The following is a 26430-nucleotide window of genomic DNA, read 5'->3' on the forward strand; positions in this document are numbered from 1 at the left end:
ATAAAAAGCAAATTGGTATTTCTATGAAACAGAAAGAACTGCATTCAATTAAATATACTGACTCTATCTACTTTCTATTTCCTTCTTTATCCTTCTCAGGGTTGGTATATTTTAAAAACCCTAAGTAGGAAAATGTTTGTAGCAATCCCTTTGTAAATTACAAGGACTTCAGATAGCATCATCATCGTCATCATTATTATTCATTCTCTATCATAGAGCATAATTCAATTAATTACTAAGCAATTATTGCTCTGTGGAAAATCTGCAAACTGTAAGATGTACTCAAACCAATCGCAGAAACATCAAGGGTAGCATCTCAGGGATCTTAGGAACAAAATTGGATGTCAGGGATTCAATATTTTCTCCATACAAAACTCTAGAAGATCATGAAGCTGGAGTTTCAGAGCCAAGAACCAGAACTCATCACCAAGAAAATCCATTACTTTATCTGAAAGACTAGATTCCCCAAGACATTCATGAAGTCTCAGAACACATTAATACCACTAGATTTTCTGGGGTTTTTTGTTTGTTTGTTTGTTTCTTTCTTTCTTTTTTTTTTTTTTAAAGAGAGACTACTCTTTAGAAAACCAGAGCCTTCAACTGCAAGAGTATCATGGCTATAGTCTGACGCTTTGGGTCCATTTTGCTTTAGTAAAAAGGCTTTGCTGTAACTGGGAGTCCAGCCTAGTCAAAATCATTTTAATTAAGTCTCTGGTGCTGGTTCCCTGGTCTACTCCATGGCTCTCTAGATCCTTGGCTTCTCAGAGCACTGCTCTCTAAGACCTCAACCTCCTGAATTACTATCCTCCCAGCCAAATTTCCCAACTTTGATCCATATACCCTTAGCTCACTACTCTTCTTCTTACATGTTCAGGCTCCAAAGTCAATGGTAGACACTACACTGGGTCTTATTTATTTTAATAGCAAAAAAAAAAAAAAAATCTTTTGAGAAAAATTAGTAGCCACCACTTTGTTTGAAGGTATAAGATAAACCAAAAAATTAAGCTTAGATTGCTGCTCAGCCTTTTGGCTAAGATCAAGTGTAAATATTAAGCTTAGATATGCTCAGATTATTTTTAACAGTAAAATATTTCAGCAAATCAACCAACTCTTTGAAAATCATATGAAACAAAGATATTGCCAAACATAAAATAAAGCAGTAAAAGGAAACAGATAATCATAGCATTAGTGGAGGAGAATGAGTGCTTAATCTGTGCCAGACAATGTACTAAGCACTTTAAAAGCATTATTTTAATACCTTCTCAAAGCAACCCTCTGAATGTTATGTATTAATATGAGTCATGGTCTCAGAAGGAAAAAACAATCATATTGGGAACCGAGGAGAACTTAATGATGGATCTCTTTATAAACGTGTGGGAACCATTAAGAAAATCAACACTATTGAAGCACCCTGAGGATAGCAATAGTGGAGAACCTTGGGGGTGGAACAGTTACTGTAACTCAGAACAACCTACAGCTATAAAGTGAGGGTCACCTGATAGTTGTATCTTTCAGAACAGAAACCCAGCCACTGCCAAACCATGGTCCTGCAGGGAGGAAATCACAGGGATAAGTGTCCAAGCTCCCTCTCTTCCCACCTCTGGTCACCTGCCAGTGCCTCCCATGGGCCCATCCCAGTGGAAAGCCAGAAGGCAAGGAGCTCATTGCAGCCAACCCTAGAGGTCAGTCTCCTTGGCACAAAGCAGGGTGAGAAGAGTAGAGAGTGGATCTGGAGGTGCAAATGAAGAACACTTGGTATAATTTATTTCTGTTTTAAAAAAGGGAAAACTAAGGCTGGAGGGGATTAAGTAATGCCCAGGCAAATCAGCCAAAAAGTAGAAGCTCCACAATTTAAGACTCATGCAGTCTGCCTCATTCATTCATCCATCTATCCACATCTATTAAGTGCCAGGCATCATACTAGGTTCTATGACTAGATTTGTAAACAAACACCAGAGGCTATACTAGCTATAGCATAGTAAGTTATAGTAAATCGTGGGGATAATGGTAATAACAGTACATGGCCAGAAACCATTCTAAATGTCTTCACATTAAATGCTTGTGACAAAACTCTACAATTCTCACTTTACACATAAGGAAATAAAGACATGAAAAGTTTGAGACTCTTGACTTAAGTTACAACTCTGTAAGTGGTAGAGCCAAGAATTAAAGAGAAGCCATCCGACTCCAAAGACAACTCTTAACTTCTGTCTCCTGTATCAGTGGCAAATGTTATCTCCCAATATTAGACATTTCTTCTTCATCATCAATAGAATCCCCAAACTTTAACTGGGTGCCTAGTGTGGCAGACCACATTTTTCAGATTATTTTACTCTTAGATATGATCAGTGACTAGTTCTGGACAATTGAGCATAAGTGGAAATAGTTGTTTCCTGGAAAGAACTTCCAGGAAAAGTCCTTCTTTTCTTTTCCTTCTTGCTGCCTGGAATGCGGACATAATGACTGGTTTCCAGCAGCCATCCTGAGTCCTACCCAAGGATGACAGAGCAGAAAACTGGAAGGAATTGGTCTCTGACAATACATAGAACTTTCATACCAGTCCTGCTATCCTCCAGACCCTTTACATGAAATAATACAACCCTATATGAACAGCCTCTGTTGATTTTCAGTGTCTGTTGCATGTAGGCAAACCTAATCCTACACCATCTCAATGTGAAAAAATCACTTTGGTGCAGAAATGTTCATAACCTGACATAAGGATGGTACTTCATAAAAGCACTTCCATATGTTTAAAAGTCTTTTGGGCTTTGTATATATGTATATCACAGACTGGAGATTGGCAATTTGGTATGTGAGATAGCTAAATTAGCACAGCACAAACTCGTAGGATAATCACTAAAATTTCCATTTAATTTACATAATAAAATCTAGCTTGAGACAAATGATAATATAGAAAATATCTAATGTATAGAGGAAGCTCATTTCATAGTGTCATTCATATTCCCTGTTTTCCTGAGTATGAATTATTTTTAAATCCCAATTTCTATTCTTCTAGAATGAACTCTTCCCATATGTGTTGCACTTATGGGAAGAAAATTCAGTAGACACATAACCTGGGTGACTGGTACAGGGAATGAGGAGAACACTTATGACTTCTCCTCAGGTTATATATTTCAGGTTGGCCAGACTGTTCTGCTGGCAAGATTCATTTTAGATAATCCCCAACTGACAATTCTTTCTTGGGTTCTTTACAGGCACCCAGAAAGTATATTCCTCTGACCTACAGTGAAGGAAGCTGTGTTGGTCCGTTTTCACGCTACTGATAAAGACATACCCAAGACTGGGCAATTTACAAAAGAAAAAGGTTTAATGGATTTACAGTTCCACTAGGCTGGGGAGGCCTCATAATCTTGGCAGAAGGCAATGAGGAGCAAGTCACATCTTACATGGATGGCAGCAGGCAAAGAGAGAGAGCATGCACACTTGTGCAGGGGAACTCCAGTTTTTAAAACCATTAGATCTCATGAGACTTATGCACTATCATGAGAACAGCATGGGAAAGACCTGCCACCATGATTCAGTTATCTCCCACTGGGTCCCTCCCACAACACGTGGGAATTACAGGAGCTACAAGATGAGATTTGGGTGGGGACACAGAGCCAAACCATATGAGAAGCTCAGGTACTTCTCACATCAAGCTTTTCCCTTTGATGCCACAGGCTGCTTCTGGAACCCTCCAGTCTGTAGCCTTTTGTCAAGCATGAGTGAGACCCCAGTGCATCAGGTTCCCTGGGTGGTATCATTGAGGCCCCACTCTCAGGGTGGAAATTAAGGGGACACACTTCCCACCCCTACCCCTTAGAAGATTAGAGGGGTTGGATTCACAGCATGTACTCTTTCTCCAGACAACTCCTCCAACTTCTAAACTCTTTTGACCAGATCTCTTCGATTTCAACCTTTTTTCTTTGTTTCTAAATCATCAAGGTGAATGAGACACCAAGAAGCTCAAAACTCAGTTACTGCCCAAATAATTTGCATGTTTGGCATGAGTGGGTTGGCATCTCACTTACTTAGAATAAAGGAGGAGTTGGCATCTATTATCTTAGATCTTCAGTCATAACTAAGGAACAGTCTTATTTTAGCCTGTTAAGCAGCATTCCCCCTACCAACTGTAGCTTTTCTGCACCATTGCCCAAAAAAAAAAAAAAAAAATACAAAAGTTTGATTATCTTTTAAAATAATCACAAAGATGACACTTATTTCTCAGAAGTTTTGTCCTTGGAAATCCTCACTGTTTCACATCTCAGTTAACTCAGTAGTGCCATGTAAAGATTCTAAAGGATCCAAGAGAGGTCTCTGAAAATGTAACTGCTATTATTTTGAACAACTGAGACTCATAGGGTGCAGTCAGAAAAATAATTGTATTGTTTTCCACAACTACCTCTTCAAGAAAGCTTTTGTGAACTTATTCCTTCTTCTTCTTCTTTATTTTTATTTTTATTTTTTAGAAATAGAGTCTCACTGTTATCCATGCTGAAGTGTAGTGGCACATTCATAGCTTACTGCAGCCTCAAACTCATGGGCTCAAGCAATCCTCCTGCCTCGGCCTCCCTAGTAGCTAGGACTACAAGCGTGCCCCACCACACCTGGCTGAGGGGATGCTCCTTTTCCTCTCTCTAGCAGAAATAAATTTATAACAAGTCTCATTTTTTCCTGATCACTCTGAGATAACAAAACCACTTCTTGTCACAAAATAGTCTTACTTAAATATTTAATATTAGTAAAATAAGCACAAAAGACTCTTCTAATTGTCTGGGGAAAGGAAAAGCAGAGCAGATGGAAAAATAATAAATTATCCAACCCGGCCTACCCCTCACACCTACTTCCCTCTGCCTACTTACCAGCCTAGAGCAGGTTATAGCTAGAGGAAGAGAAAAGCTTTAACTCTAAATGAAATCCATCATTTTGATGAGATATTTTAATTATTGAAATGTGACCAATAGGCTTTTTATTATCTGAGATTGACCGTAAAACCTAAGGAAGCTGCATAGGATTTTGTCCAAGCATAAAGGAAGAACTGACTCCACAAAGCAGGGTAAATAGGCAGTGGAGGCAAAAAATATGGATGTGTGTGTCTCTGCATGTTTGTGCATGCAGGTGTGTGTGTATGTATGTGCACGTGATTGCCCAATTTAAGTCTCATTTGTTCAACGTAACAGTTACACCTGCTTAAGCAAACTAATATACATGAAAAATTAAAGTCTAATCTCTGTAAGAGTTAAATTAGGGCATGATTACTGATGTAGAAAAGGAGCAGCAAATGTGAGTGATGGGATCAAAATGCTGGGTGGGATAGTGGGGAGCAAGATGGCCGAATAGGAACAGCTCCAGTCTCCAACTCCCAGCGCGAGTGACACAGAAGACCGGTGATTTCTGCATTTTCAACTGAGACTCCACCTCTGGGGACAGCGAAGCAGCGGGGGCCTGTGCAGACACGAATGACTCTGTCTGACAGCTTTGGGGAGAGCCGTGGATCTCCCAACGCGGAGGTTGAGATCTGAGAACGGACAGACTGCCTGCTCAGGTGGGTCCCTGACCCCTGAGTAGCCTAACTGGGAGACATCCCCCACTAGGGGCAGTCTGACACCCCACACCTCACAGGGTGGAGTACACCCCTGAGAGGAAGCTTCCAAAGGAAGAATCAGACAGGTACACTCGCTGTTCAGCAATATTCTATCTTCTGCAACCTCTGCTGCCGATACCCAGGCAAACAGGGTCGGGAGTGGACCTCAAGCAATCTCCAACAGACCTACAGCTGAGGGTCCTGACTGTCAGACGGAAAACTATCAAACAGGAAGGACACCTATATCAAAACCCCATCAGTACGTCACCATCATCAAAGACCAGAGACAGATAAAACCACAAAGATGGGGAAAAAGCAGGGCAGAAAAGCTGGAAATTCAAAAAATAAGAGCACATCTCCCCCTGCAAAGGAGTGCAGCCCATCGCCAGCAACGGATCAAAGCTGGTCAGAGAATGACTTTGACGAGATGAGAGAAGAAGGCTTCAGTCCATCAAACTTCTCAGAGCTAAAGGAGGAATTACGTACCCAGCGCAAAGAAACTAAAAATCTTGGAAAAAGAGTGGAAGAATTGACAGCTAGACTAATTAATGCAGAGAAGGTCATAAACGAAATGACAGACATGAAAACCATGACACGAGAAATACGTGACAAATGCACAAGCTTCAGTAACCGACTTGATCAACTGGAAGAAAGAATATCAGCGATTGAGGATCAAATGAATGAAATGAAGCGAGAAGAGAAACCAAAAGAAAAAAGAAGAAAAAGAAATGAACAAAGCCTGCAAGAAGTATGGGATTATGTAAAAAGACCAAATCTACGTCTGATTGGGGTGCCTGAAAGTGAGGGGGAAAATGGAACCAAGTTCGAAAACACTCTTCAGGATATCATCCAGGAGAACTTCCCCAACCTAGTAGGGCAGGCCAACATTCAAATTCAGGAAATACAGAGAACGCCACAAAGATACTCCTCCAGAAGAGCAACTCCAAGACACATAATTGCCAGATTCACCAAAGTTGAAATGAAGGAAAAAATCTTAAGGGCAGCCAGAAAGGCCGGGTTACCCACAAAGGGAAGCCCATCAGATTAACAGTAGATCTCTCGTCAGAAACTCTACAAGCCAGAAGAGAGTGGGGGCCAACATTCAACGTTCTCAAAGAAAAGAATTTTAAACCCAGAATTTCATATCCAGCCAAACTCAGTTTCATAAGTGAAGGAGAAATAAAATCCTTTACAGATAAGCAAATGCTTAGAGATTTTGTCACCACCAGGCCTGCCTTACAAGAGACCCTGAAGGAAGCCCTAAACATGGAAAGGAACAACCGGTACCAGCCATTGCAAACACATGCCAAAATGTAAAGTCCATCGAGGCTAGGAAGAAACTGCGTCAACTAACGAGCAAAATAACCAGTTAATATCATAATGACAGGATCAAGTTCACACATAACAATATTAACCTTAAATGTAAATGGACTAAATGCTCCAATTAAAAGACACAGACTGGCAAACTGGATAAAGAGTCAAGACCCATCAGTCTGCTGTATTCAGGAGACCCATCTCACATGCAGAGACATACATAGGCTCAAAATAAAGGGATGGAGGAAGATCTACCAAGCAAATGGAGAACAAAAAAAAGCAGGGGTTGCAATCCTAGTCTCTGATAAAACAGACTTGAAACCATCAAAGATCAAAAGAGACAAAGAAGGCCATTACATAATAGTAAAGGGATCAATTCAACAGGAAGAGCTAACTCTCCTAAATATATATGGACCCAATACAGGAGCACCCAGATTCATAAAACAAGTCCTTAGAGACTTACAAAGAGACTTAGACTCCCATACAATAATAATGGGAGACTTCAACACTCCACTGTCAACATTAGACAGATCAACGAGACAGAAAGTTAACAAGGATATCCAGGAATTGAACTCATCTCTGCACCAAGCGGACCTAATAGACATCTATAGAACTCTCCACCCCAAATCAACAGAATATACATTCTTCTCAGCACCACATCGCACTTATTCCAAAATTGACCACATAATTGGAAGTAAAGCACTCCTCAGCAAATGTAAAAGAACAGAAATTATAACAAACTGTCTCTCAGACCACAGTGCAATCAAACTAGAATTCAGGACTAAGAAACTCAGTCAAAACCGCTCAACTACATGGAAACTGAACAACCTGCTCCTGAATGACTACTGGGTACATAAAGAAATGAAAGCAGAAATAAAGATGTTCTTTGAAACCAATGAGAACAAAGATACAACATACCAGAATCTCTGGGACACATTTAAAGCAGTGTGTAGAGGGAAATTTATAGCACTAAATGCCCACAAGAGAAAGCAGGAAAGATCTAAAATTGACACTCTAACATCACATTTAAAAGAACTAGAGAGGCAAGAGCAAACACATTCAAAAGCTAGCAGAAGGCAAGAAATAACTAAGATCAGAGCAGAACTGAAGGAGACAGAGACACAAAAAACCCTCCAAAAAATCAATGAATCCAGGAGTTGGTTTTTTGAAAAGATCAACAAAATTGACAGACCGCTAGCAAGACTAATAAAGAAGAAAAGAGAGAGGAATCAAATAGACGCAATAAAAAAGGATAAAGGGGATACCACCACCGACCCCACAGAAATACAAACAACCATCAGAGAATACTATAAACGCCTCTACGCAAATCAACTAGAAAATCTAGAAGAAATGGATAATTTCCTGGACACTTACACTCTCCCAAGACTAAACCAAGAAGAAGTTGAATCCCTGAATAGACCAATAGCAGGCTCTGAAATTGAGGCAACAATTAATAGCCTACCCACCAAAAAAAGTCCAGGACCAGATGGATTCACAGCTGAATTCTACCAGAGGTACAAGGAGGAGCTGGTACCATTCCTTCTGAAACTATTCCAATCAATAGAAAAAGAGGGAATCCTCCCTAACTCTTTTTATGAGGCCAACATCATCCTGATACCCAAGCCTGGCAGAGACACAACAAAAAAAGAGAATTTTAGACCAATATCCCTGATAAACATCGATGCAAAAATCCTCAATAAAATACTAGCAAACCGGATTCAGCAGCACATCAAAAAGCTTATCCACCATGATCAAGTGGGCTTCATCCCTGGGATGCAAGGCTGGTTCAACATTCGCAAATCAATAAACGTAATCAGCATATAAACAGAACCAAAGACAAGAACCACATGATTATCTCAATAGATGCAGAAAAGGCTTTTGACAAAATTCAACAGCCCTTCATGCTAAAAACGCTCAATAAATTCGGTATTGATGGAACGTACCTCAAAATAATAAGAGCTATTTATGACAAACCCACAGCTAATATCATACTGAATGGGCAAAAACTGGAAAAATTCCCTTTGAAAACTGGCACAAGACAGGGATGCCCTCTCTCACCACTCCTATTCAACATAGTGTTGGAAGTTCTGGCTAGGGCAATCAGGCAAGAGAAAGAAATCAAGGGTATTCAGTTAGGAAAAGAAGAAGTCAAATTGTCCCTGTTTGCAGATGACATGATTGTATATTTAGAAAACCCCATCGTCTCAACCCAAAATCTCCTTAAGCTGATAAGCAACTTCAGCAAAGTCTCAGGATACAAAATTAATGTGCAAAAATCACAAGCATTCTTATACACCAGTAACAGACAAGCAGAGAGCCAAATCAGGAATGAACTTCCATTCACAATTGCTTCAAAGAGAATAAAATACCTAGGAATCCAACTTACAAGGGATGTCAAGGACCTCTTCAAGGAGAACTACAAACCACTGCTCAGTGAAATCAAAGAGGACACAAACAAATGGAAGAACATATCATGCTCATGGATAGGAAGAATCAATATCGTGAAAATGGCCATACTGCCCAAGGTTATTTATAGATTCAATGCCATCCCCATCAAGCTACCAATGACTTTCTTCACAGAATTGGAAAAACTGCTTTAAAGTTCATATGGAACCAAAAAAGAGCCCGCATTGCCAAGACAATCCTAAGTCAAAAGGACAAAGCTGGAGGCGTCACGCTACCTGACTTCAAACTATACTACAAGGCTACAGTAACCAAAACAGCATGGTACTGGTACCAAAACAGAGATAATAGACCAATGGAACAGAACAGAGTCCTCAGAAATAATACCACACATCTACAGCCATCTGATCTTTGACAAACCTGAGAGAAACAAGAAATGGGGAAAGGATTCCTATTTAATAAATGGTGCTGGGAAAATTGGCTAGCCATAAGTAGAAAGCTGAAACTGGATCCTTTCCTTACCCCTTATACGAAGATTAATTCAAGATGGATTAGAGACTTAAATGTTAGACCTAATACCATAAAAACCCTAGAAGAAAATCTAGGTAGTACCATTCAGGACATAGGCATGGGCAAGGACTTCATGTCTAAAACACCAAAAGCAACGGCAGCAAAAGCCAAAATTGACAAATGGGATCTAATTAAACTAAAGAGCTTCTGCACAGCAAAAGAAACTACCATCAGAGTGAACAGGCAACCTACAGAATGGGAGAACATTTTTGCAACCTACTCATCTGACAAAGGGCTAATATCCAGAATCTACAAAGAACTCAAACAAATATACAAGAAAAAAACAAACAACCCCATCAAAAAGTGGGCAAAGGATATGAACAGACATTTCTCAAAAGAAGACATTCATACAGCCAACAGACACATGAAAAAATGCTCATCATCACTCGCCATCAGAGAAATGCAAATCAAAACCACAATGAGATACCATCTCACACCAGTTAGAATGGCAATCTCTAAGAAGTCAGGAAACAACAGGTGTTGGAGAGGATGTGGAGAAATAGGAACACTTTTACACTGTTGGTGGGACTGTAAACTAGTTCAACCATTATGGAAAACAGTATGGCAATTCCTCAAGGATCTAGAACTAAATGTACCATATGACCCAGCCATCCCACTACTGGGTATATACCCAAAGGATTATAAATTATTCTACTACAAAGACACATGCACACGTATGTTTATTGCGGCACTATTCACAATAGCAAAGACTTGGAATCAACCCAAATGTCCATCTGTGACAGACTGGATTAAGAAAATGTGGCACATATACACCATGGAATACTATGCAGCCATAAAAAAGGATGTTTGCGTCCTTTGTAGGGACATGGATGCAGCTGGAAACCATCATTCTTAGCAAACTATCACAAGAACAGAAAACCAAACACCGCATGTTCTCACTCATAGGTGGGAACTGAACACTGAGATCACTTGGACTCGGGAAGGGGAACATCACACACTGGGGCCTATCATGGGGAGGGGGGAGGAGGGAGGGATTGCATTGGGGAGTTATACATGATATAAAAGATGAATTGATGGGTGCTGACGAGTTGATGGGTGCAGCACACCAACATGGCATAAGTATACATATGTAACAAACCTGCACATTATACACATGTACCCTAGAACTTAAAGTATAATTAAAAAAAAAAAAAAGAAAAAAAAGAAATAGTGAAGAACAATAAAACTGGTATAATTTATGCTTAGGCAGAAATAAAGGTAGCTTTTGAAGAAAAAAGAAAAAATGCTGGGTGGCCCGCTTCCATTCCCATCCCAAATGTCTGGAAATGACAGAGAAGATACTTGCTAGAATAAATAGATTCAGAGATGCAGCAGAAAACTGGGGAAGTACACTCAGTGGGCCACAATTGATACAGAATTCCTAACACAGGAAAGCCAGATGTGATTGTGGTGATATTGGAAAAGCTGATCCAAAGTTGTTCCAGGAGACAATGCTGAAACCTGTGACATCAACCACAAGCTCCAAGATTACCGAGACAGGAAGCAAGAGGAGACCCTAGCTCAACAGCCTACTGTCCCCAAACATCTTCCTTTCCTCTGCAATGGCATTTAAAATTATTCAATTTATAAACATTTGATCTGTATACCCCTTTCAGGTGCTTAGATATGAATGCAAGAAACATCTATAAGATTATAAGATTATACTGGTCAAAATACCATCCTACAATGTCAAAGAAAAAAATACTTGAACCAATTAAGTAAATAATTGAATTTCCCATATCTGGTATAATTATATCCTTTGTATCCCTTTTAGGAACATTAGTTTTCAAATGTGATATTTTTATTCACTAAAACAGCTCATATTTAGGCTTATTTGGCTAGTCTTAATCTATTCATAAAATGAATGCTAATATACTTTTGTACTATTCATTTATTTGCCATTTTTAAATCCACACTGTCTGTGATGCTGTTAATATTAGCCTAATTTGCTCAACAATGTCCTGTTAGTTCCAAAAATGCCTTGGCATTGAGCCACTAGCTGTATAAGAAAAATCTGTTTGATGAATTGTTTATGTATTTCTTTGATCATTTATGTCTGAAAAGTTCTCAGCTTCTATGACACAGCATCATATATGCTCTGTACTTAATCCTTCTAAATTTATGGGATTCAACATGCACCCCTTTCTCAGAAGTGGCCTTTGTCCTCCCAGTGGCTCTCACTTTAGTATCAGCCTCACATGCTAGGAAAGTAACATAAGTGATTGTGATAGGGCCTTTGGTAGTGTTGTGAGGATCCTTGGGTGAGAGGCTTTACAAGTTGAAGCAATGATAACAGACATACTCTTGATGATTTTAGTTTGCGTGGAATTCACCCTGGTAGAGATATGTAGCACCTGAATAAAGTCCAGGTAAAAGACCATAGTTTAGAATGCTATTACCCACTAAGCTTAGAATAAGACAATCAGGGCAAGCCCAGTGGCTTGAATTACTGTTCTCCTGTGAATCTATTTCCCCAATGGCCTTACTTGGCCTCCTGAAACCAGAGGGACCATTGAAGTAGGAAATCAATTATCCCACCATTGAAACCTGAATGGTATGTTTCCAGATTCTGCCAAGAGATGGTTCCTTTAGGATTCAGCTCCAGAGCTTCAAAGGAAACCATACCCAAACGTCCCTCCAACCCATTTCAGTTCAGGTGCACCTCACAGCATCCTGTGGTTCCTTGCATCCATCATACCCTTTGCCACCATGGTTATGTGTTCCCATTTCCCCTAGGAACCTATGAGTTCCTCATATACAAGGACCAATTTTTGAATTATGTTTCCTACCCTAGCACTTAGCATCATGCCTGGCAAAGTAATGGGGCCTCAAAAAATGTTTGTTGAATGTAGAACTTCTTCCTTTTACCCTCTTCCCTTTCTCCCTCCTCCCCTTCCTTCCTACCTTCTTTCTTTGTTTCCTTCCTTCATCCCTTCCTCTCTCCCTTACTTCCTTTCTTCCTTCTTCCCTTTCTTCCACAAATATTTATTGAGCATCCACCATGTTCTAGGCACTGTTCTCGGAACTGGAGATAAAACAGGGAACAAAACAGACCAAAGTCCCACTTTCATAGAGCTCGTATTCTAACAGGAGGTGACAAATGATTAACAACTAAATAAATCTGAAATATGTCCAGCCATGTAAGTATCATGAAGAAAACTAAAGTAAGGAAAGGGGATAGAGAGATATGATAAGAATGGACTGCTCTTTTACATACAAAAGGGTAACTGGCTCATTGAACAAGTGGGACTTACAAGTATGTACAATCAGAAAACAAATCTACTTTTCCTCCATCACTGCCCATCCACAGTCATTTGAAGGGACTAGTTCTTTCTCACGCTCCTTGATGAAATATAAGACAGGTCCCAGGGCGTTTCTGGTTACCCTCAGATAATACAAAACTTCTCTGGCTACTTTTGTCCCAAGAGGATTTTCACTGAGGTAAGTAAAATGCCAGTCCCATATAATAGTCAAAACTTCACACGTCATGGAAAGATTCTCATTCCTCCACCTTGGAGCTGCTTCGGCCTGATCCACTATATTAGGAACAGGGGGCACAGTTGGCTTCTTCTCAATTATCCCACTTCAACTTCTTCCCTATTCCCCACCTCCCTCTATCTCCTTGGGGACTGATGCCAAGGATGTGTGGAGATGAGGAAGAGAGAGAGGTAAATTCAGGAATGGCAGAATGTAATCTTACTTTGGTTTCCCTTGGGCATATTTATCTTTGACCCTCTCTGGCACTGGTGAATGTTCAAAGATGACTTTCTTGGGATGTTCTGGTAGACTTTGGGATCACCTCTGGGAGCACTGAATGGCATGTCTCATGATAGAAGATGCCTCTGGCTAGACTTAAATGTCTTGCCTCGGCTCCTGGAAACCCAGCTAGGTCCCTCCCATCTCTCCCTTTTTTCCTTCTACAAATATTTATTGGGCACCCACTATGAGGTGCTCTTTCACAGGCTCTGAAATGACGCCACGTCATTTTCTTCTTCCCCGTGGTCCACACTGGATCCACAAGAGGCACATCTGAGCCCGAGGATTCACACATCCTTGCTCCACCTCTAGGGGAGCTGGCTCCCTCTTTTCTGCTCTGCTTCCTCTAACCAGTCACCAGAGCCTTATGTCTAACTTCGTGAGGCACACAAGGGTCCTTGAGATGAGACTTAGAGCACACTCTTTCCAAAACCCTCTCTGTACTAACAAACTCCTCTTTAGGCTTCTTGCATTTCAATTATCTTATATCCCTCATGTGAGTGGGAGCCAATTAGCACCATCTTCTTTGAGGATCTTGCTTAAGTGACCTAATTATTTACTTTGGTACATGAGGCTATTGTTCTGTTCTTAGACTTTTAGAGCCTTAGCCAAAATGTAGACAAAAGTAAGTCCCATTTTAAACTCTGCTACAAATAAATGATGCTCACATTAGCTCCTGCAGCAGCATTTAAGGACAAGGACACCTTCAATCAGCTAAATGAAAATGCGGTGGATGGACAAAGCAGCCATTCAGCAGCAATCTTGCAAAAAAAAACAAAAATGTTAAGAAGGCATTCAGAAGGGGAAACAGATGGGAATAGGGCTAGCCAGCATATGTGTGGACATAATTCGGGAAATAGGACAGAAGTTATGGCTAAGATGTAAGAAATCAAAGCCCCAACACATATGCAGTGAGATATACAATATCCAAGCCACAGCAAAAATAATCAGGTCTATTTTCTACAAGGAAGGTGCAGTATAGTGGGGTAAAAAGGCCAGCACACTAGACGTGGAAAAGTTTGGTACTCCAAGAGGCAGTTTGGAAAAGTCTCTAAGATCTTAGCATTTAAAGCCAGAGAAGAACAATGGATTTTAATTTGTAATACACTTTCTAGTTGTTTGACTTTTCACCAGTGATTAAGTTTCACTTGTTCTCAGTTCCCTCATCTGTCCAATGTGGATCACATATGAGACCTGCCTGAAGAGCTGTCCAGAGGATGAAATGAAACGTTTTTAATGGAACCATCTTGTTGAATTGATCCTATTGCATCAATAGGATGCAATCATAAAGGAATTTCATTTTAATCAGACTGCCCCTTCCCTCCCACAGCAAGTTATTTCCTTTTGTTTAATAAAAGTCTTAGGCAAGTCTCTTCTTGGCCACTGCTGTCCCTGCCCCAAGGGCAGTGTACTCCCTCTTTCTGCTGTGCCATATCAGGCATGACTTCTAACATTTAAGTTTTTAAGCATGTGCCTAGACCCCATGTCCTCTAAATTCCAGGACATACATATTAATTTCTCTGAGTGGTTCCCTTGAAACTCCTCTCAACTGGAGAAAGAGGGGCACAGGACCCACAACTACATGAATCCTTTTTTAATTCTTCAGTCCCTTGTCTTCAAGGACATAACTACTAATACTGGTTTAATCTAATTTAGTCTCTTAGCAGATCCTGCCTAGATGGCCTGGATTCTTGCTTTAAGGCATGTGGTTCCTGCCAACTATAAGAGTGTCTTTAGGCCCTTATCAAAACTCTGTGACAACAGGAAGATGGACTTGCCCATCCTCTTGCTACATCCAGCCTCATACCTGGCATGTGAAGGTGTGGGGGCTCGGTGCCAGTATCCCCTCCTTCTCTTTACACTTGGGACCTTGGGTGAGTCATTTAAGATCTGCAAGTCTAGATTTAGAACTAGAATAATAATATATTTCTTGACAGCTTTATAGCTTTGTTGTGAAGAATGAAAAACAAGATTGATGAGCCAATGCTTTATACACAGGAAGTCTGTAGGGAAAAATGTAAATTGCTCTTAAGATAGAGAATAGCAGTTCCATCAGAAATAGTGATTCCTCAGTCTATTTTCTTTTCTATTGAATACACATTTCAAATCTGGCAGGTGAAGGACAGGGTTTCAATGGCCATCAACAAAAAGACATACAGACAGTAAATACAACTATTTATTTATACATTCTCATTAAAGCTGAGGCTCGACCACTGTAATGCATGTAATATTGGGGAAGGAACGTTTGTGGTTCCTATACTTCATACCCCACTTCATCTCACGTCCTTTGTGATATGAGGTATAGGAATACCCAGAGACCAAGAGCATTTTTATATAGGAATCAAATATATGAGGTATAGGAATACCCAGAGACCAAGAGCATTTTTACATAGGAATCAAAAATGAATGTTTTTAAGGACCAAAATTTCTTTAAAAACATTTTTTATATGGGAATCAAAAATAAATGTTTTTTAAGGACCAAAGTCTCTAAGTGCATGCCAAGCAATGCCTGTCTTGCCCAACTTACTCTTGTCCTGACCACAGCCCCATGCTGAAGAAAGCAAGGTGAAGCTGGGTTTGTGGGGGAATGGAGCAAGGTGGATGCTGACTGAGTTGGGCATCACACTGCAGAGCCCCATCCACATGCTGGCTGATGACCCATGAGGCAGCCTGATGCAAAGGGAAGAGGGTTTGGTGGAAACTGAGGAAATAATCAGATTCCCCTGAGATCTGGGCTATGGAGCAAGAGGTAAACCTGAGCAGAGAGAAATGGAGATGCCAAAGAGACTTTGTGTGTGCATGTGACACAGAGAGGTTGGGGTGGCGATGGGGATGCCTCGCTTTAGAGCTGTGTTAGTTCCTGCAAGTTTGCTCATTCCATATCTAAGCAGCTGTCACTTTACAATAAATCCCCATTCTCCAGGTGATCCTTATTACTCTCTGTCCACTGCAACTATAAGAGGAAAGGAGGAAATGGCGCTGCCATGCTAAGCTAATTTGTCCTCATTACCTTGTAGAATGGAGAATCTTCTAGAACAATTTCCAATGTGGAATTATGTATCTTTTTACACTTGCCCCATTTCAAATGCTGGTCTAAAACTAGCCCAGCTTTGGGGGGCAGAATGTGACACAAACCCAATCTTTTCATCACTTGTACAACCACCCTCATCAAATCACCAGCTCTTCATGCCCAAGGCCATCCTCTAAGGCTAAATTGTCTTCAGCTAGCCCCAAAGTTCCTGACATTGTAGGACCCAACTTGTGGGTCTCCTAGGAGTTGAGCTCTTGCCTTATGCTGACTGGACAGACACCTATGTAGCCAAGCAGTAACCTGCTCACCTCAATTCAAACAGGAATGACTTATGCCATAAATATTCTGCTTGTAACTGGATTGTACAAACCTTATGAGACTGTTAATAGCATGTTTTAGTTACTTACAACTGCACCAGCTTAAGGTAGGTACAAAAGACTTGAAACCAAAGACCTAGGTATAAACTCTCCCTCTTCCACCCCCTAGCTGTGTGACTTTGAGTAAGTCACTTAGTCTTTAGGAGTCTCTTTCCTCTCCTCTGTGAATTAGAGATGGTAATATCCACTTCGCAGGGTTATTATGGAGGTGAAAGGAGACATCTAACAGGATATTGTCACTGTAGTGACAACAGCATTATAGCAACAGGAACAATTTCCTAGGCACTTTTATGTGCCAGGCACCGTGCCACGCACTCAACTTGCTTCATCTCATTTAATTCACCCAATCACTTTATGAGATAGGCACATTTTACAGGTAATGTAGCTTCAGCACACAGTGACTAAGTCATCTGAGTAACTAGCACAGTTAACCAGGGTGCTGCACAAAACACTCCTCCTTTACCTTTTTCATGTTTCACTATGACAAAGATTTCCGACTTAAAACGAAGTAATAGCAATTACTTACTGGGGATTCATCGGTTCCAAGTCGCCGATATGTTGAATTACACAGCTTTTTAACTTTCTCAGGACCCTCTATATCATAATCTTTGGGAAAAGCTTCTCTGTCATGGTGCCTTAAGAAAAAATTAGGAGTACATTAAGAGATGAAGTTTATTTATTCTATATTGCATTCAGATTTTTAAAAACTATCCAATGAAAATTTTCTATATTTGCAGCATTATTTTAACTATAAATTTATTAGATTTGTGACATATAAAGTATTTTCCATCTCTTTTTAAGTAATACTGAGGCTAATTCCTAAAAGCAACCTAGCATAAGTGATAAAACTAATAATATCACCCAAACAATACTTCTCGAACACAGTAATAGTAATTATTCAGTGATTCCAAGGAACTGAATCTTATTTAATAATGTAGATTAGTTTACCAACAGTAAATTCTAAAATAAGACATGGTGATATCTTGGAAAGTCAACTTTCCACTTTAGAAATTCTTTCTACCACGAACCTTAATTACAATTTTTTTCAAAACAAGACAGCAAAGTATTTGCCCATATTGATTTATAACCTGTGCTTCCTGCTTCTAAAGAGGCAATAAAGGAAGCTGATAAACATGAGGTAGAAGAAAACACTTCTTAAAAATGTAGATGGAAGAAGGAAAAAATATACCAAACATCTTGATTAAAAGAGTGATTAAGAATAATAAGAAACAGGGCACAGTAACACATGCCTGTAATCTCAGCACTTTGGGAGGCAGGCAGATCTCTTGAGCCTAGAAGTTCAAGACCAGCCTGGGAAACATGGCAAGACCCCATCTCTACAAAAAAATACAACAATCAGCTGGGCTTGGTGGCATGTGCCTGTAGTTCCAGCTACTTGGGAGGCTGGGCTAGGAGGATCACCTCAGGGAGGTCAAGGCTGCACTGAGCCATGATTGTGCCACTGCACTCCAGCCTGGGCAAAGAATAACCTGTCTCAAAAAAGAAGAAGAAGAAAGAAGAAAGAAGAAAGAAGGAGGAAGGAGGAAGAAGGAAGAAGAAGGTGGAGGAGTATGAGAAGAAGGAGAGGGAGGGGAGGAGGGGAGAGGGATGGGGAGGGGAGGAGGGGAGAGGGAGGGGGAGGGGAGGGGAAGTAGTGGGGAAGAAGGAAGAAGGGGATTTGGGAGTAGAGAAGGAAAAAGCAACAGTGGCTGGCAACTGAATAAGCTATTTTTAATAGAACTTTCTTGAGTGAAATACAGGAAGCTAAGACTAAGCACCCCTCAGAAGGTACCTTGCTTTAAGGGATACAGGGCTAGAATTGTTTAGGGGACACTCAAGTACCCAAGAATTCAATCATTCAGCCATTTGTTTATTCCACAAATGTTTTAAAATTCCTACATATGCCAGGCACTTTGGTAGGTGTGGGGGATGCAGTGGGGAGCGAGTGTGATGGAGTCCCTGCCTTCAGTTGCTTGCAGTCTAGATAGAGAGACACAAAAATAAGAAAAATCTACAACATGGTAAGTGTGGGTAAAAACCTAGGGAAACAGAATCACTTCCCTTAACCTAGATTGGGCACCCAATCCAAAGGACATCCAAGTCATGAGGCCCTTTAGGACCTGACCCCCTTCCCCATTCCCACTGGACTGGGACTCAGCCCCTGCACTACATTCCCATTAACACCCCTGCCTCCCCACCTCTGAGCATGATAGCAGAGCTCTGTAGTAGAACCCAGCAGCGAAGGAGCCCAGGAGGGGGTGGCGGGCAAAACACCACACCTGAACCCTCTTCTCTCCTCACATCTGAGCATCAAAGTGCAAAACACTAAATGCTTTTTGGTAACCTACCAGCATTTTATGAGAGCCTAACAGGAAGCTTTCACTTAAGTCGTCAGGGGGGATATTGGACAACACAAGCTCAACCAGGTCCTAGCTGTTTGGCCTTGGGCAAGTCACTTAACCTTTCTGTGCTTCCATTTTCACATGTATAACATGAGGACAGAAATAATAACAATACCTTTTAAGATCTTAATATGAATTAAAATTTTTTTAAAAAACAGAAAACCCTTCATATGCTGTAAAGCATCACAAACATCTATGTATAGTGAATACTAATTGGGCTCCAAAATCCGGTATACATTGGAACTTAGTTTTGCCATAATTGAACTTAATTTTTCTTTCAAGCTCTCATTTTACCAAGTGGAAAAACCCGCATATTGGTCAATCCTGGATTTCTTCCAGTTCTGAGGGGTTTGTGTGGTGCCACAATGCCAAGAATCCATCTTTGTTGCCATCCTTTCTCCTTGCTTACATCTGCAGAAACACTCTCCTTCCCCTGTGGTCTTCCCTTACAGATCCACGCAGGTCTCCATCCTCCTGGCCTTGCCACACAGATTTGTAGGTAGACTAGTGTTCTGCTGCAAGGGTGCCACTCTCTAGCCCACCAGACATCTTCTAGTGTCTCTCTCCACCTGGTTTCCTGGAAACCCAGGCACCATCCCTGGGTTACGTGCCTGACCCACCAAACAGATAGTGTTTCATCTCTCCAGCACTCTGGGCTTGGGGACACATGGGAGCCCCAATCTTCAACAGTTCTGAAAACATTACCCTGGGAATAGGGGGTGATGGGGAGAGGCAATGACAGGTCCTGATATGGTTTGGCTGTGTCCCCACACAAATCTCATCTTGAATTGTAGCACCCATAATTCCCACGTGTCATGGGAGGCACCCTGTGGGAGGTAATTGAATCATGAGGGCGGGTCTTTCTCATGCTGTTCTCGTGATAGTGAACAAGTCTGACAAGATCTGATGGTTTTATAAAGGAGAGTTTCCCTACACAAGCTCTCTCTTGCCTGCTGCCATGTAAGACATGACTTTGCTCATCATTTGCCTTCCACCATGATTGTGAGGCCTCCCCAGCCATGTTGAACTATGAGTCAATTAAACCTCTTTCCTTTCTAAATTACCCAGTCTAGTGTATGTCTTTATTAGCATCATGAGAACAGACTAATACAGGTCCCATCTGGCTCCAGGATTTCCAAAATCTTAACTGAAATTCAGGATCCCAGACAAATTCAAACATTCTTAACTTTTTCTCTGGCCTTCTCCTTTGTGTGTCCATGAATTCTTCATTTGCTGTGGAACAGGGTGGCTTGGCTCTTCATGCTCCCAAATCTATCGGGCTTATGCTGAGACCCAAGTTTTTGAAATCCAAATCCAATAATTTGGCTCTTTCGTTACCTGTTGGTCATTCTTCCCTGGGGCAATAAAACCGGAGTACGTCCCTACAGCAGCACACAAATGAAGGGGAAATATACCAGTAATATTTCAGTGTATTTGCCCCAGGGCCCACCTCTTTGTTAGACACTGAAGAAGGCACAGAACCCATACTAGTAGAGGCCTACAAAATAACTACTTTTAAATCAGAAATATATATATATAATCCAGCTTGGATTATACCTGTCTTCACACCATCAGTCAAACTATCATTTTAAACTTTTTTTTTTAATGGAAGAATGGGCCTAAGAAAGCAAAGATATTTATGGTCTGTGAAAGTCAGTATGTGGCCCTAATGATCCTACCATATACTTTAGGTTTCATGATAACTAAATTCTTACAAAAGATGCAGATATATTCTTTTTTCATATAGCAACCTTAGATAGCAGCCAAAAGCCTAACATTAAAACCATGAATCTATAATGAAGGTGTTTCTTTGGGGGACTGAGCTAATGTAACTGGCATTTCCTCGTGCCTGCTGGCTGCCCACGGATGCTATGCCCACAGCCTGTGGGGCTCTGAGAGATTCACAGCCCCAAATCTGCCCCTACTCCCAAGAGGCTGCCAGCCTAGCAGAGAAAAATATACATGTTTAAAAATTATAAAATGTATAAAATACACTGTATGAAACATCGTAAAATATATAGACCCAAATAAAATATAAGATATGCCTTTACTATAGACCCTCTCTATAATACATATTTACCATATATAAAATGATTAAGGCTTTCTAAAGGAAACAGGAGACTGAATTAATTCTCTGACTTTATTACGTTAGGGGAACAGTGGCCTGTGCCTCAGATTTCCTGAGACGAACTGAGAATCATAAACTGAGGAACTAAATGAATCAACAGATTAAGAGTCTCAAATGAAAGGTGACATATAAGTGCAAAATATTATTAAGTGTAATGATAATATCTACAATAGGCTTTAGTTGGGTATTTTTAAGCACTTCGTCAAAACCAAGCCTTATAACCTTTCTGTGATTAAAATATAATATATACATATATAAAAATAATCAAGGTGCAATAATATATATTTCTTCTAGCTTCATTCTCCTTGCTACCTGCATTTGTTTAGTCATCAAATGACTTGCCATGATTTTTTGTTTGTTGCAATGGAAAATTCTTCATGAGAAAAATAAATAAATGTACTAAAATAGAATTTAGAATGCCTCTAGAGCAGTAACTTTCAAACTCTTCAACTACAGTCCCCAGTAAGAAAAATGATGCATCTTTTTTTTTTTTTTTTTTTTTTTTACATGAAGTTTTGCTTTTATTGCCCAGGCTGGAGTGCAGTGATATGAGATGTCAGCTCACTACAACCTCTGTCTCCCTGGTTCAAGTGATTCTCCTGCCTCAGCCCTCCAACTAGCTGGGATTACAGGCAAGCACCACTGTGCCCAGCTAATTTTCTGTGTTTTTAGTAGAGACAGGGTTTCACCATGTTGGCCAGGCTGGTCTCGAACTCCAGGCCTCACATGATTCACCCACCTTGGCCTCCCAAAGTGCTGGGATTACAGGCATGAGCCACTGCATATGGCCAAAAAATGATGTATCTTAATCCAGAATACATACATGCGTTTCCATGCATAAAATTGAAATCAAAATTTGTCCAGGCACGGTGCCTCATGCCTGTAATCCCAGCACTTCGGGAGGCCAAGGCAGGTGGGTCACTTGAGGTCAGGAGTTCAGACCAGTCTGGCCAACACGGTGAAACCCCATCTCTAGTAAAAATACAGAAAATTAGCTGGGCACGATGGTGCGTGCCTGTAATCCCAGCTACTGGGAGGGCTGAGGCATGAGAATCACTTGAACCCATGAAGCAGAGGTTGCAGTGAGCTGAGATCGCGCCACTACACTGTAGCCTGGGTGACGAAGTGAGACTCTGTCTAAAAAAAAAAAAAGAGAGAAAAAAAAATTGAAGCCAAAATTTGACAAAACAGTCTTTACCATCATAGGAATTTGGATACTTTTTATTCCTTATATGTTATTTTTTAAAATGTCATTATTAATCCACTGAATTGAGTTCACAATGCATTAATGGGTCGGGAAAAATATTGCTCTAGACCAGTGGTTTTCCATCTGGCTGGAGAAGGGGATCAATCTGTGGCCTCCACTCCCACCCCAGAGACAATGCAGACATTTGGCAATGCCTGGAGACATTGATGGGTATTACTTCTAAGGAGGAGAGCGCTACCAGGGTCTAGCGGGTAAAGGACAGCAATGCTGCTAACATGCCACAGTGCACCGGACAGCACCCATCCACAGAGAAGTATCTTGCCCAAAATGTCCATAGTACCAAGGTTGAGAAAGCCCTAAAGAACAGCTGCACCCCAGACTCTCAGTGGTTTCCAAATCTAAGTGCTTCATGGAGCAGCCAAACTTTCCCCCAAAAAGGATGGGGCCAACATAAGGCTGCCAACTTTTTATTTTGACAAGAACATTCAAAATAAAATAATCATCTATCACCTTTCATAAGAAGGCCTGTAACACCAACAATCAGTAAAAACAACCTCACAGTCCTTCAAACCGAATAGATTTAGCTATCTGAAAAACTTGCTACATTGAGTTGCAGGACTGAACAAACCGGAGTCCAGAGCTGCAGGTCAGGAAGGTCCCGCAGCTCCCCGAGGCTGCCTCAGGCCAGAGGGCCCAGCTCCCCATCAGCAGAGGAGAGGATGGGGTTAGGTCATAGGATTATTCTTACAGGAAAGGAAACAGGTTACACTCTAGGTTTCTGTGGTTGTATGTTTATGTGGGGCAAGGGAAGTGGGAGGTTGCAAAGAAACCAGCATCTTTGTCACTGCCGCACCTTTCACATTGTTTTATAATTATCCATTCACGTATCAGCCTTCTCATTTGACAGAAAGCTTCTTAGACACAGGAATTATTTTTTATTCATCTTTGTGATCTTGGTCTGACACATTGTAAATGCTCATTAAATCTTAAATGATTGACTGATTGATTGATTAAATGAATGTTCTTACATTTTGTTACTGTCACCTTAATATAAATGCAGAAAGCAAAGACTTTCAAACGTGTCCATAAAAATGAAGAGTATCCTGGCTCAGTCTGCAAAAGCACATGTAAAGAGGGAGTAATTATGCATATAGAGATGCTAGTCCTTTGCAATGCTAACTTGTCTCCAGAGGAATTATAAATCTACTTGCTGAATGAGAAAACTTTCAACATACATATGCATAACACTGATTGCAAAGGGGTTTGAATCTGAGCAATAACTGACATGAGAACAATGGAAATCTGAGCTGAATTCTAGCTTCTGGTGACTTGACAAGAGACGCACTTTTCTTTGCAGATTTCAAAGATGTTTAAAATGTTTAGTTAAGACTCCAGATGGCAGAATATATTAATTTTAAATTTTAGAATTATTAATGTAGTTCACAACCATGCCGTCAGCTATTGTATTTTCTGATGTAAATCTAGCCCAAATGAGAAGCGAAAGATACCTTTTCTATCAGATTTTTATAATCATCTGCTATCTAGAACTTTAAAAGAAAATTACCCTTGAGAGTCAGCTATATTCCCTAACACATTAGAAACATAAAACTCATAGAATCAAAGACTGCAAAGAGACATCTGACAATCCTCTTTGAAGATTTCATGGGCAAATGATTTACCTGCCAAGGCAGTGTTATTTGGTGGCATAGCCCTGAAACTGACAAATGAAGACTTTCAGGTGTATTTGCAGAATCATAAAGAAAATCTTATGTTCTTGGGAAAAATTGTGACATTTCAGACTTATAAAGACTTTGTTTTTCTATGTGTCTCATGCTGTATGTGATCTGTGCATCTATAACCATGAAACCACAGAATTTGAAACTTAACTGCACAAGGAAACCATCTAATGGAGACAGATAAGTGAAGTCTTATCTGAAATGCTGAATCTTCTTCACTCAGCATATATTGAGTGGCATGTAAATAAGACCTATCATTATTATAAATTTTCTTCATAGAAAATCTTCAAAACAGGAGGCCCTATGGAGAATATTGGAAGGAAACAAAAGGAACACAACAGTTGAAGACTTTGTCTAGCATAACAGTTTAAATGTTAAATAAATGTGGTCAGTCTGATTAACTGCCAAACACATGACTTTGAAAACAGCTGAAGGGACATGTATTTGGCAATACTACAATTGACAATCCCACCTGGGATACTTTTAGAGGGAAATAAAATGCTAAGTACACCAGGAGTGGTGAAAAAAGGGACTGTCATGGTCAAACCAGGGCGAGTACGTTCTGTCACCCTATGTTTAGACAGCTGGATCTCAATTATCTTCAAACCCTAGGATATTTCTGAGTTTCCTTGATCCTCTCCTCCAGAAACAACTTGCAATAACTGGCTGAAGACACTGGGTGGTGGAAAAGTAGGGCTAAAGGGGGAGTTTTTAAGGCGCACTGTACGTTAGTAATTACTGTAGTCTGAAAACACCTTGCAGATTTCCGGCATGGAGTGACATGGAGATCAGCCTGCCTCCCTTCAAAACAAAAAGCAAAGAAACACTCAATTACCTGTGTAAGCTCCTATTCCAGTAGTCTTAATCTACTGGCTTAAATAATTTGAATTAATTATTTCAGAATAACATCAGAAGATTACATTATGTCACCTTAAGATCTATTTTAAATCACACTTAGTGATTCCATGAGCTGTACATATTGAGTAGATGATGCAAAGTCTTTTGGTTTCAGGACAATTTGTTTCATTTACTTTAGAAAATAAATAAGTTTTTCTTTAGGAATAAAATCTAGAATTCAAACAGACTTTCATAATGAACATAACTACACAAATACACATTTTTCCCTTTCCTCCTAGAATCCATTCAAAAACAGCAAAGGAAATGAAACAATTAAAAGCAAATAAATTTTTAGCAAAATCACAAGTTATCATCCCCAGATTATAATAAGTACAAGGGCCATTAAAAGCAGCCAGAGTCTAGCTGAGGCCAAGTAGAAGTGCTGAGAAGAGATCAACAAGATTGCACAGAGGTGGGCCTCTTGGAGTGCAAACCAAGTTACATTTCCCATGGCTGCACAGATAAACTCTTTCTCCGGAAACAATGGAAAATGTTAGATTAAATATTATTATATTTTGGCCAGGTGCAGTAGCTCACACCTGTAATCCCAGCACTTTGGGAGACAGAGGCAGGTAGATTGCTTGAGGCCAGGAGTTTGAGACCAGCCTGGCCAACATGGCAAAAACCCATCTCTACTAAAATACAAAAAGTTAGCCAGGCTAGTGGTGCGTGCCTGTAAATCCCAGCTACTAGGGAGGTTTGAACCTAGAAAGCAGAGGTTGCAGTGAACTGAGATTGCACCACTGCACTCCAGCCTGGGCAATGAAGTGAGACTCAGTCTCACAAATATATGTGTGTGTGTGTGTGTGTGTGTGTGTGTGTGTATAGAGAGAGAGAGAGAGAGAAAGAGGGGCATGTAAATAAGAGTACTACATACTTTTAATGTATTGGACATTAATGGAGAATTTTCAGACCAATTTTTTGGGTGAAAGCTAGAACCAGAGGAGTAATTAGAACTTCAAAACACCAAACCCACTCCCTTAGGGTGTTTACCAATGTTATACAAGGGTAATGGCTTTAGGTCC

The 26430-nt window shown here is 40.4% G+C and overlaps 1 protein-coding gene across 3 annotated transcripts in view; it reads right to left on the reverse strand.

Moving 5' to 3' along the window:
• Positions 1-26430, reverse strand: part of CUNH9orf135 (chromosome unknown C9orf135 homolog) — a 91918-nt gene that overhangs the window by 49219 nt on the left and 16269 nt on the right. For 2 of the 3 annotated variants that reach the window (XM_033237124.1, XM_033237125.1), the window contains exon 2: positions 17562-17670. In XM_033237124.1, coding sequence (XP_033093015.1) covers positions 17562-17670 — 109 coding nt within the window. Of the gene's footprint in view, positions 1-17561; positions 17671-18934; positions 19016-26430 lie in introns of all 3 variants that reach the window. The other variant, XM_033237126.1, reaches the window with a different exon arrangement.

Source organism: Trachypithecus francoisi, unplaced genomic scaffold (assembly GCF_009764315.1).
Source record: "Trachypithecus francoisi isolate TF-2019V2 unplaced genomic scaffold, Tfra_2.0 Lachesis_group16, whole genome shotgun sequence".
NCBI classification, from domain to species: domain Eukaryota; kingdom Metazoa; phylum Chordata; class Mammalia; order Primates; family Cercopithecidae; genus Trachypithecus; species Trachypithecus francoisi.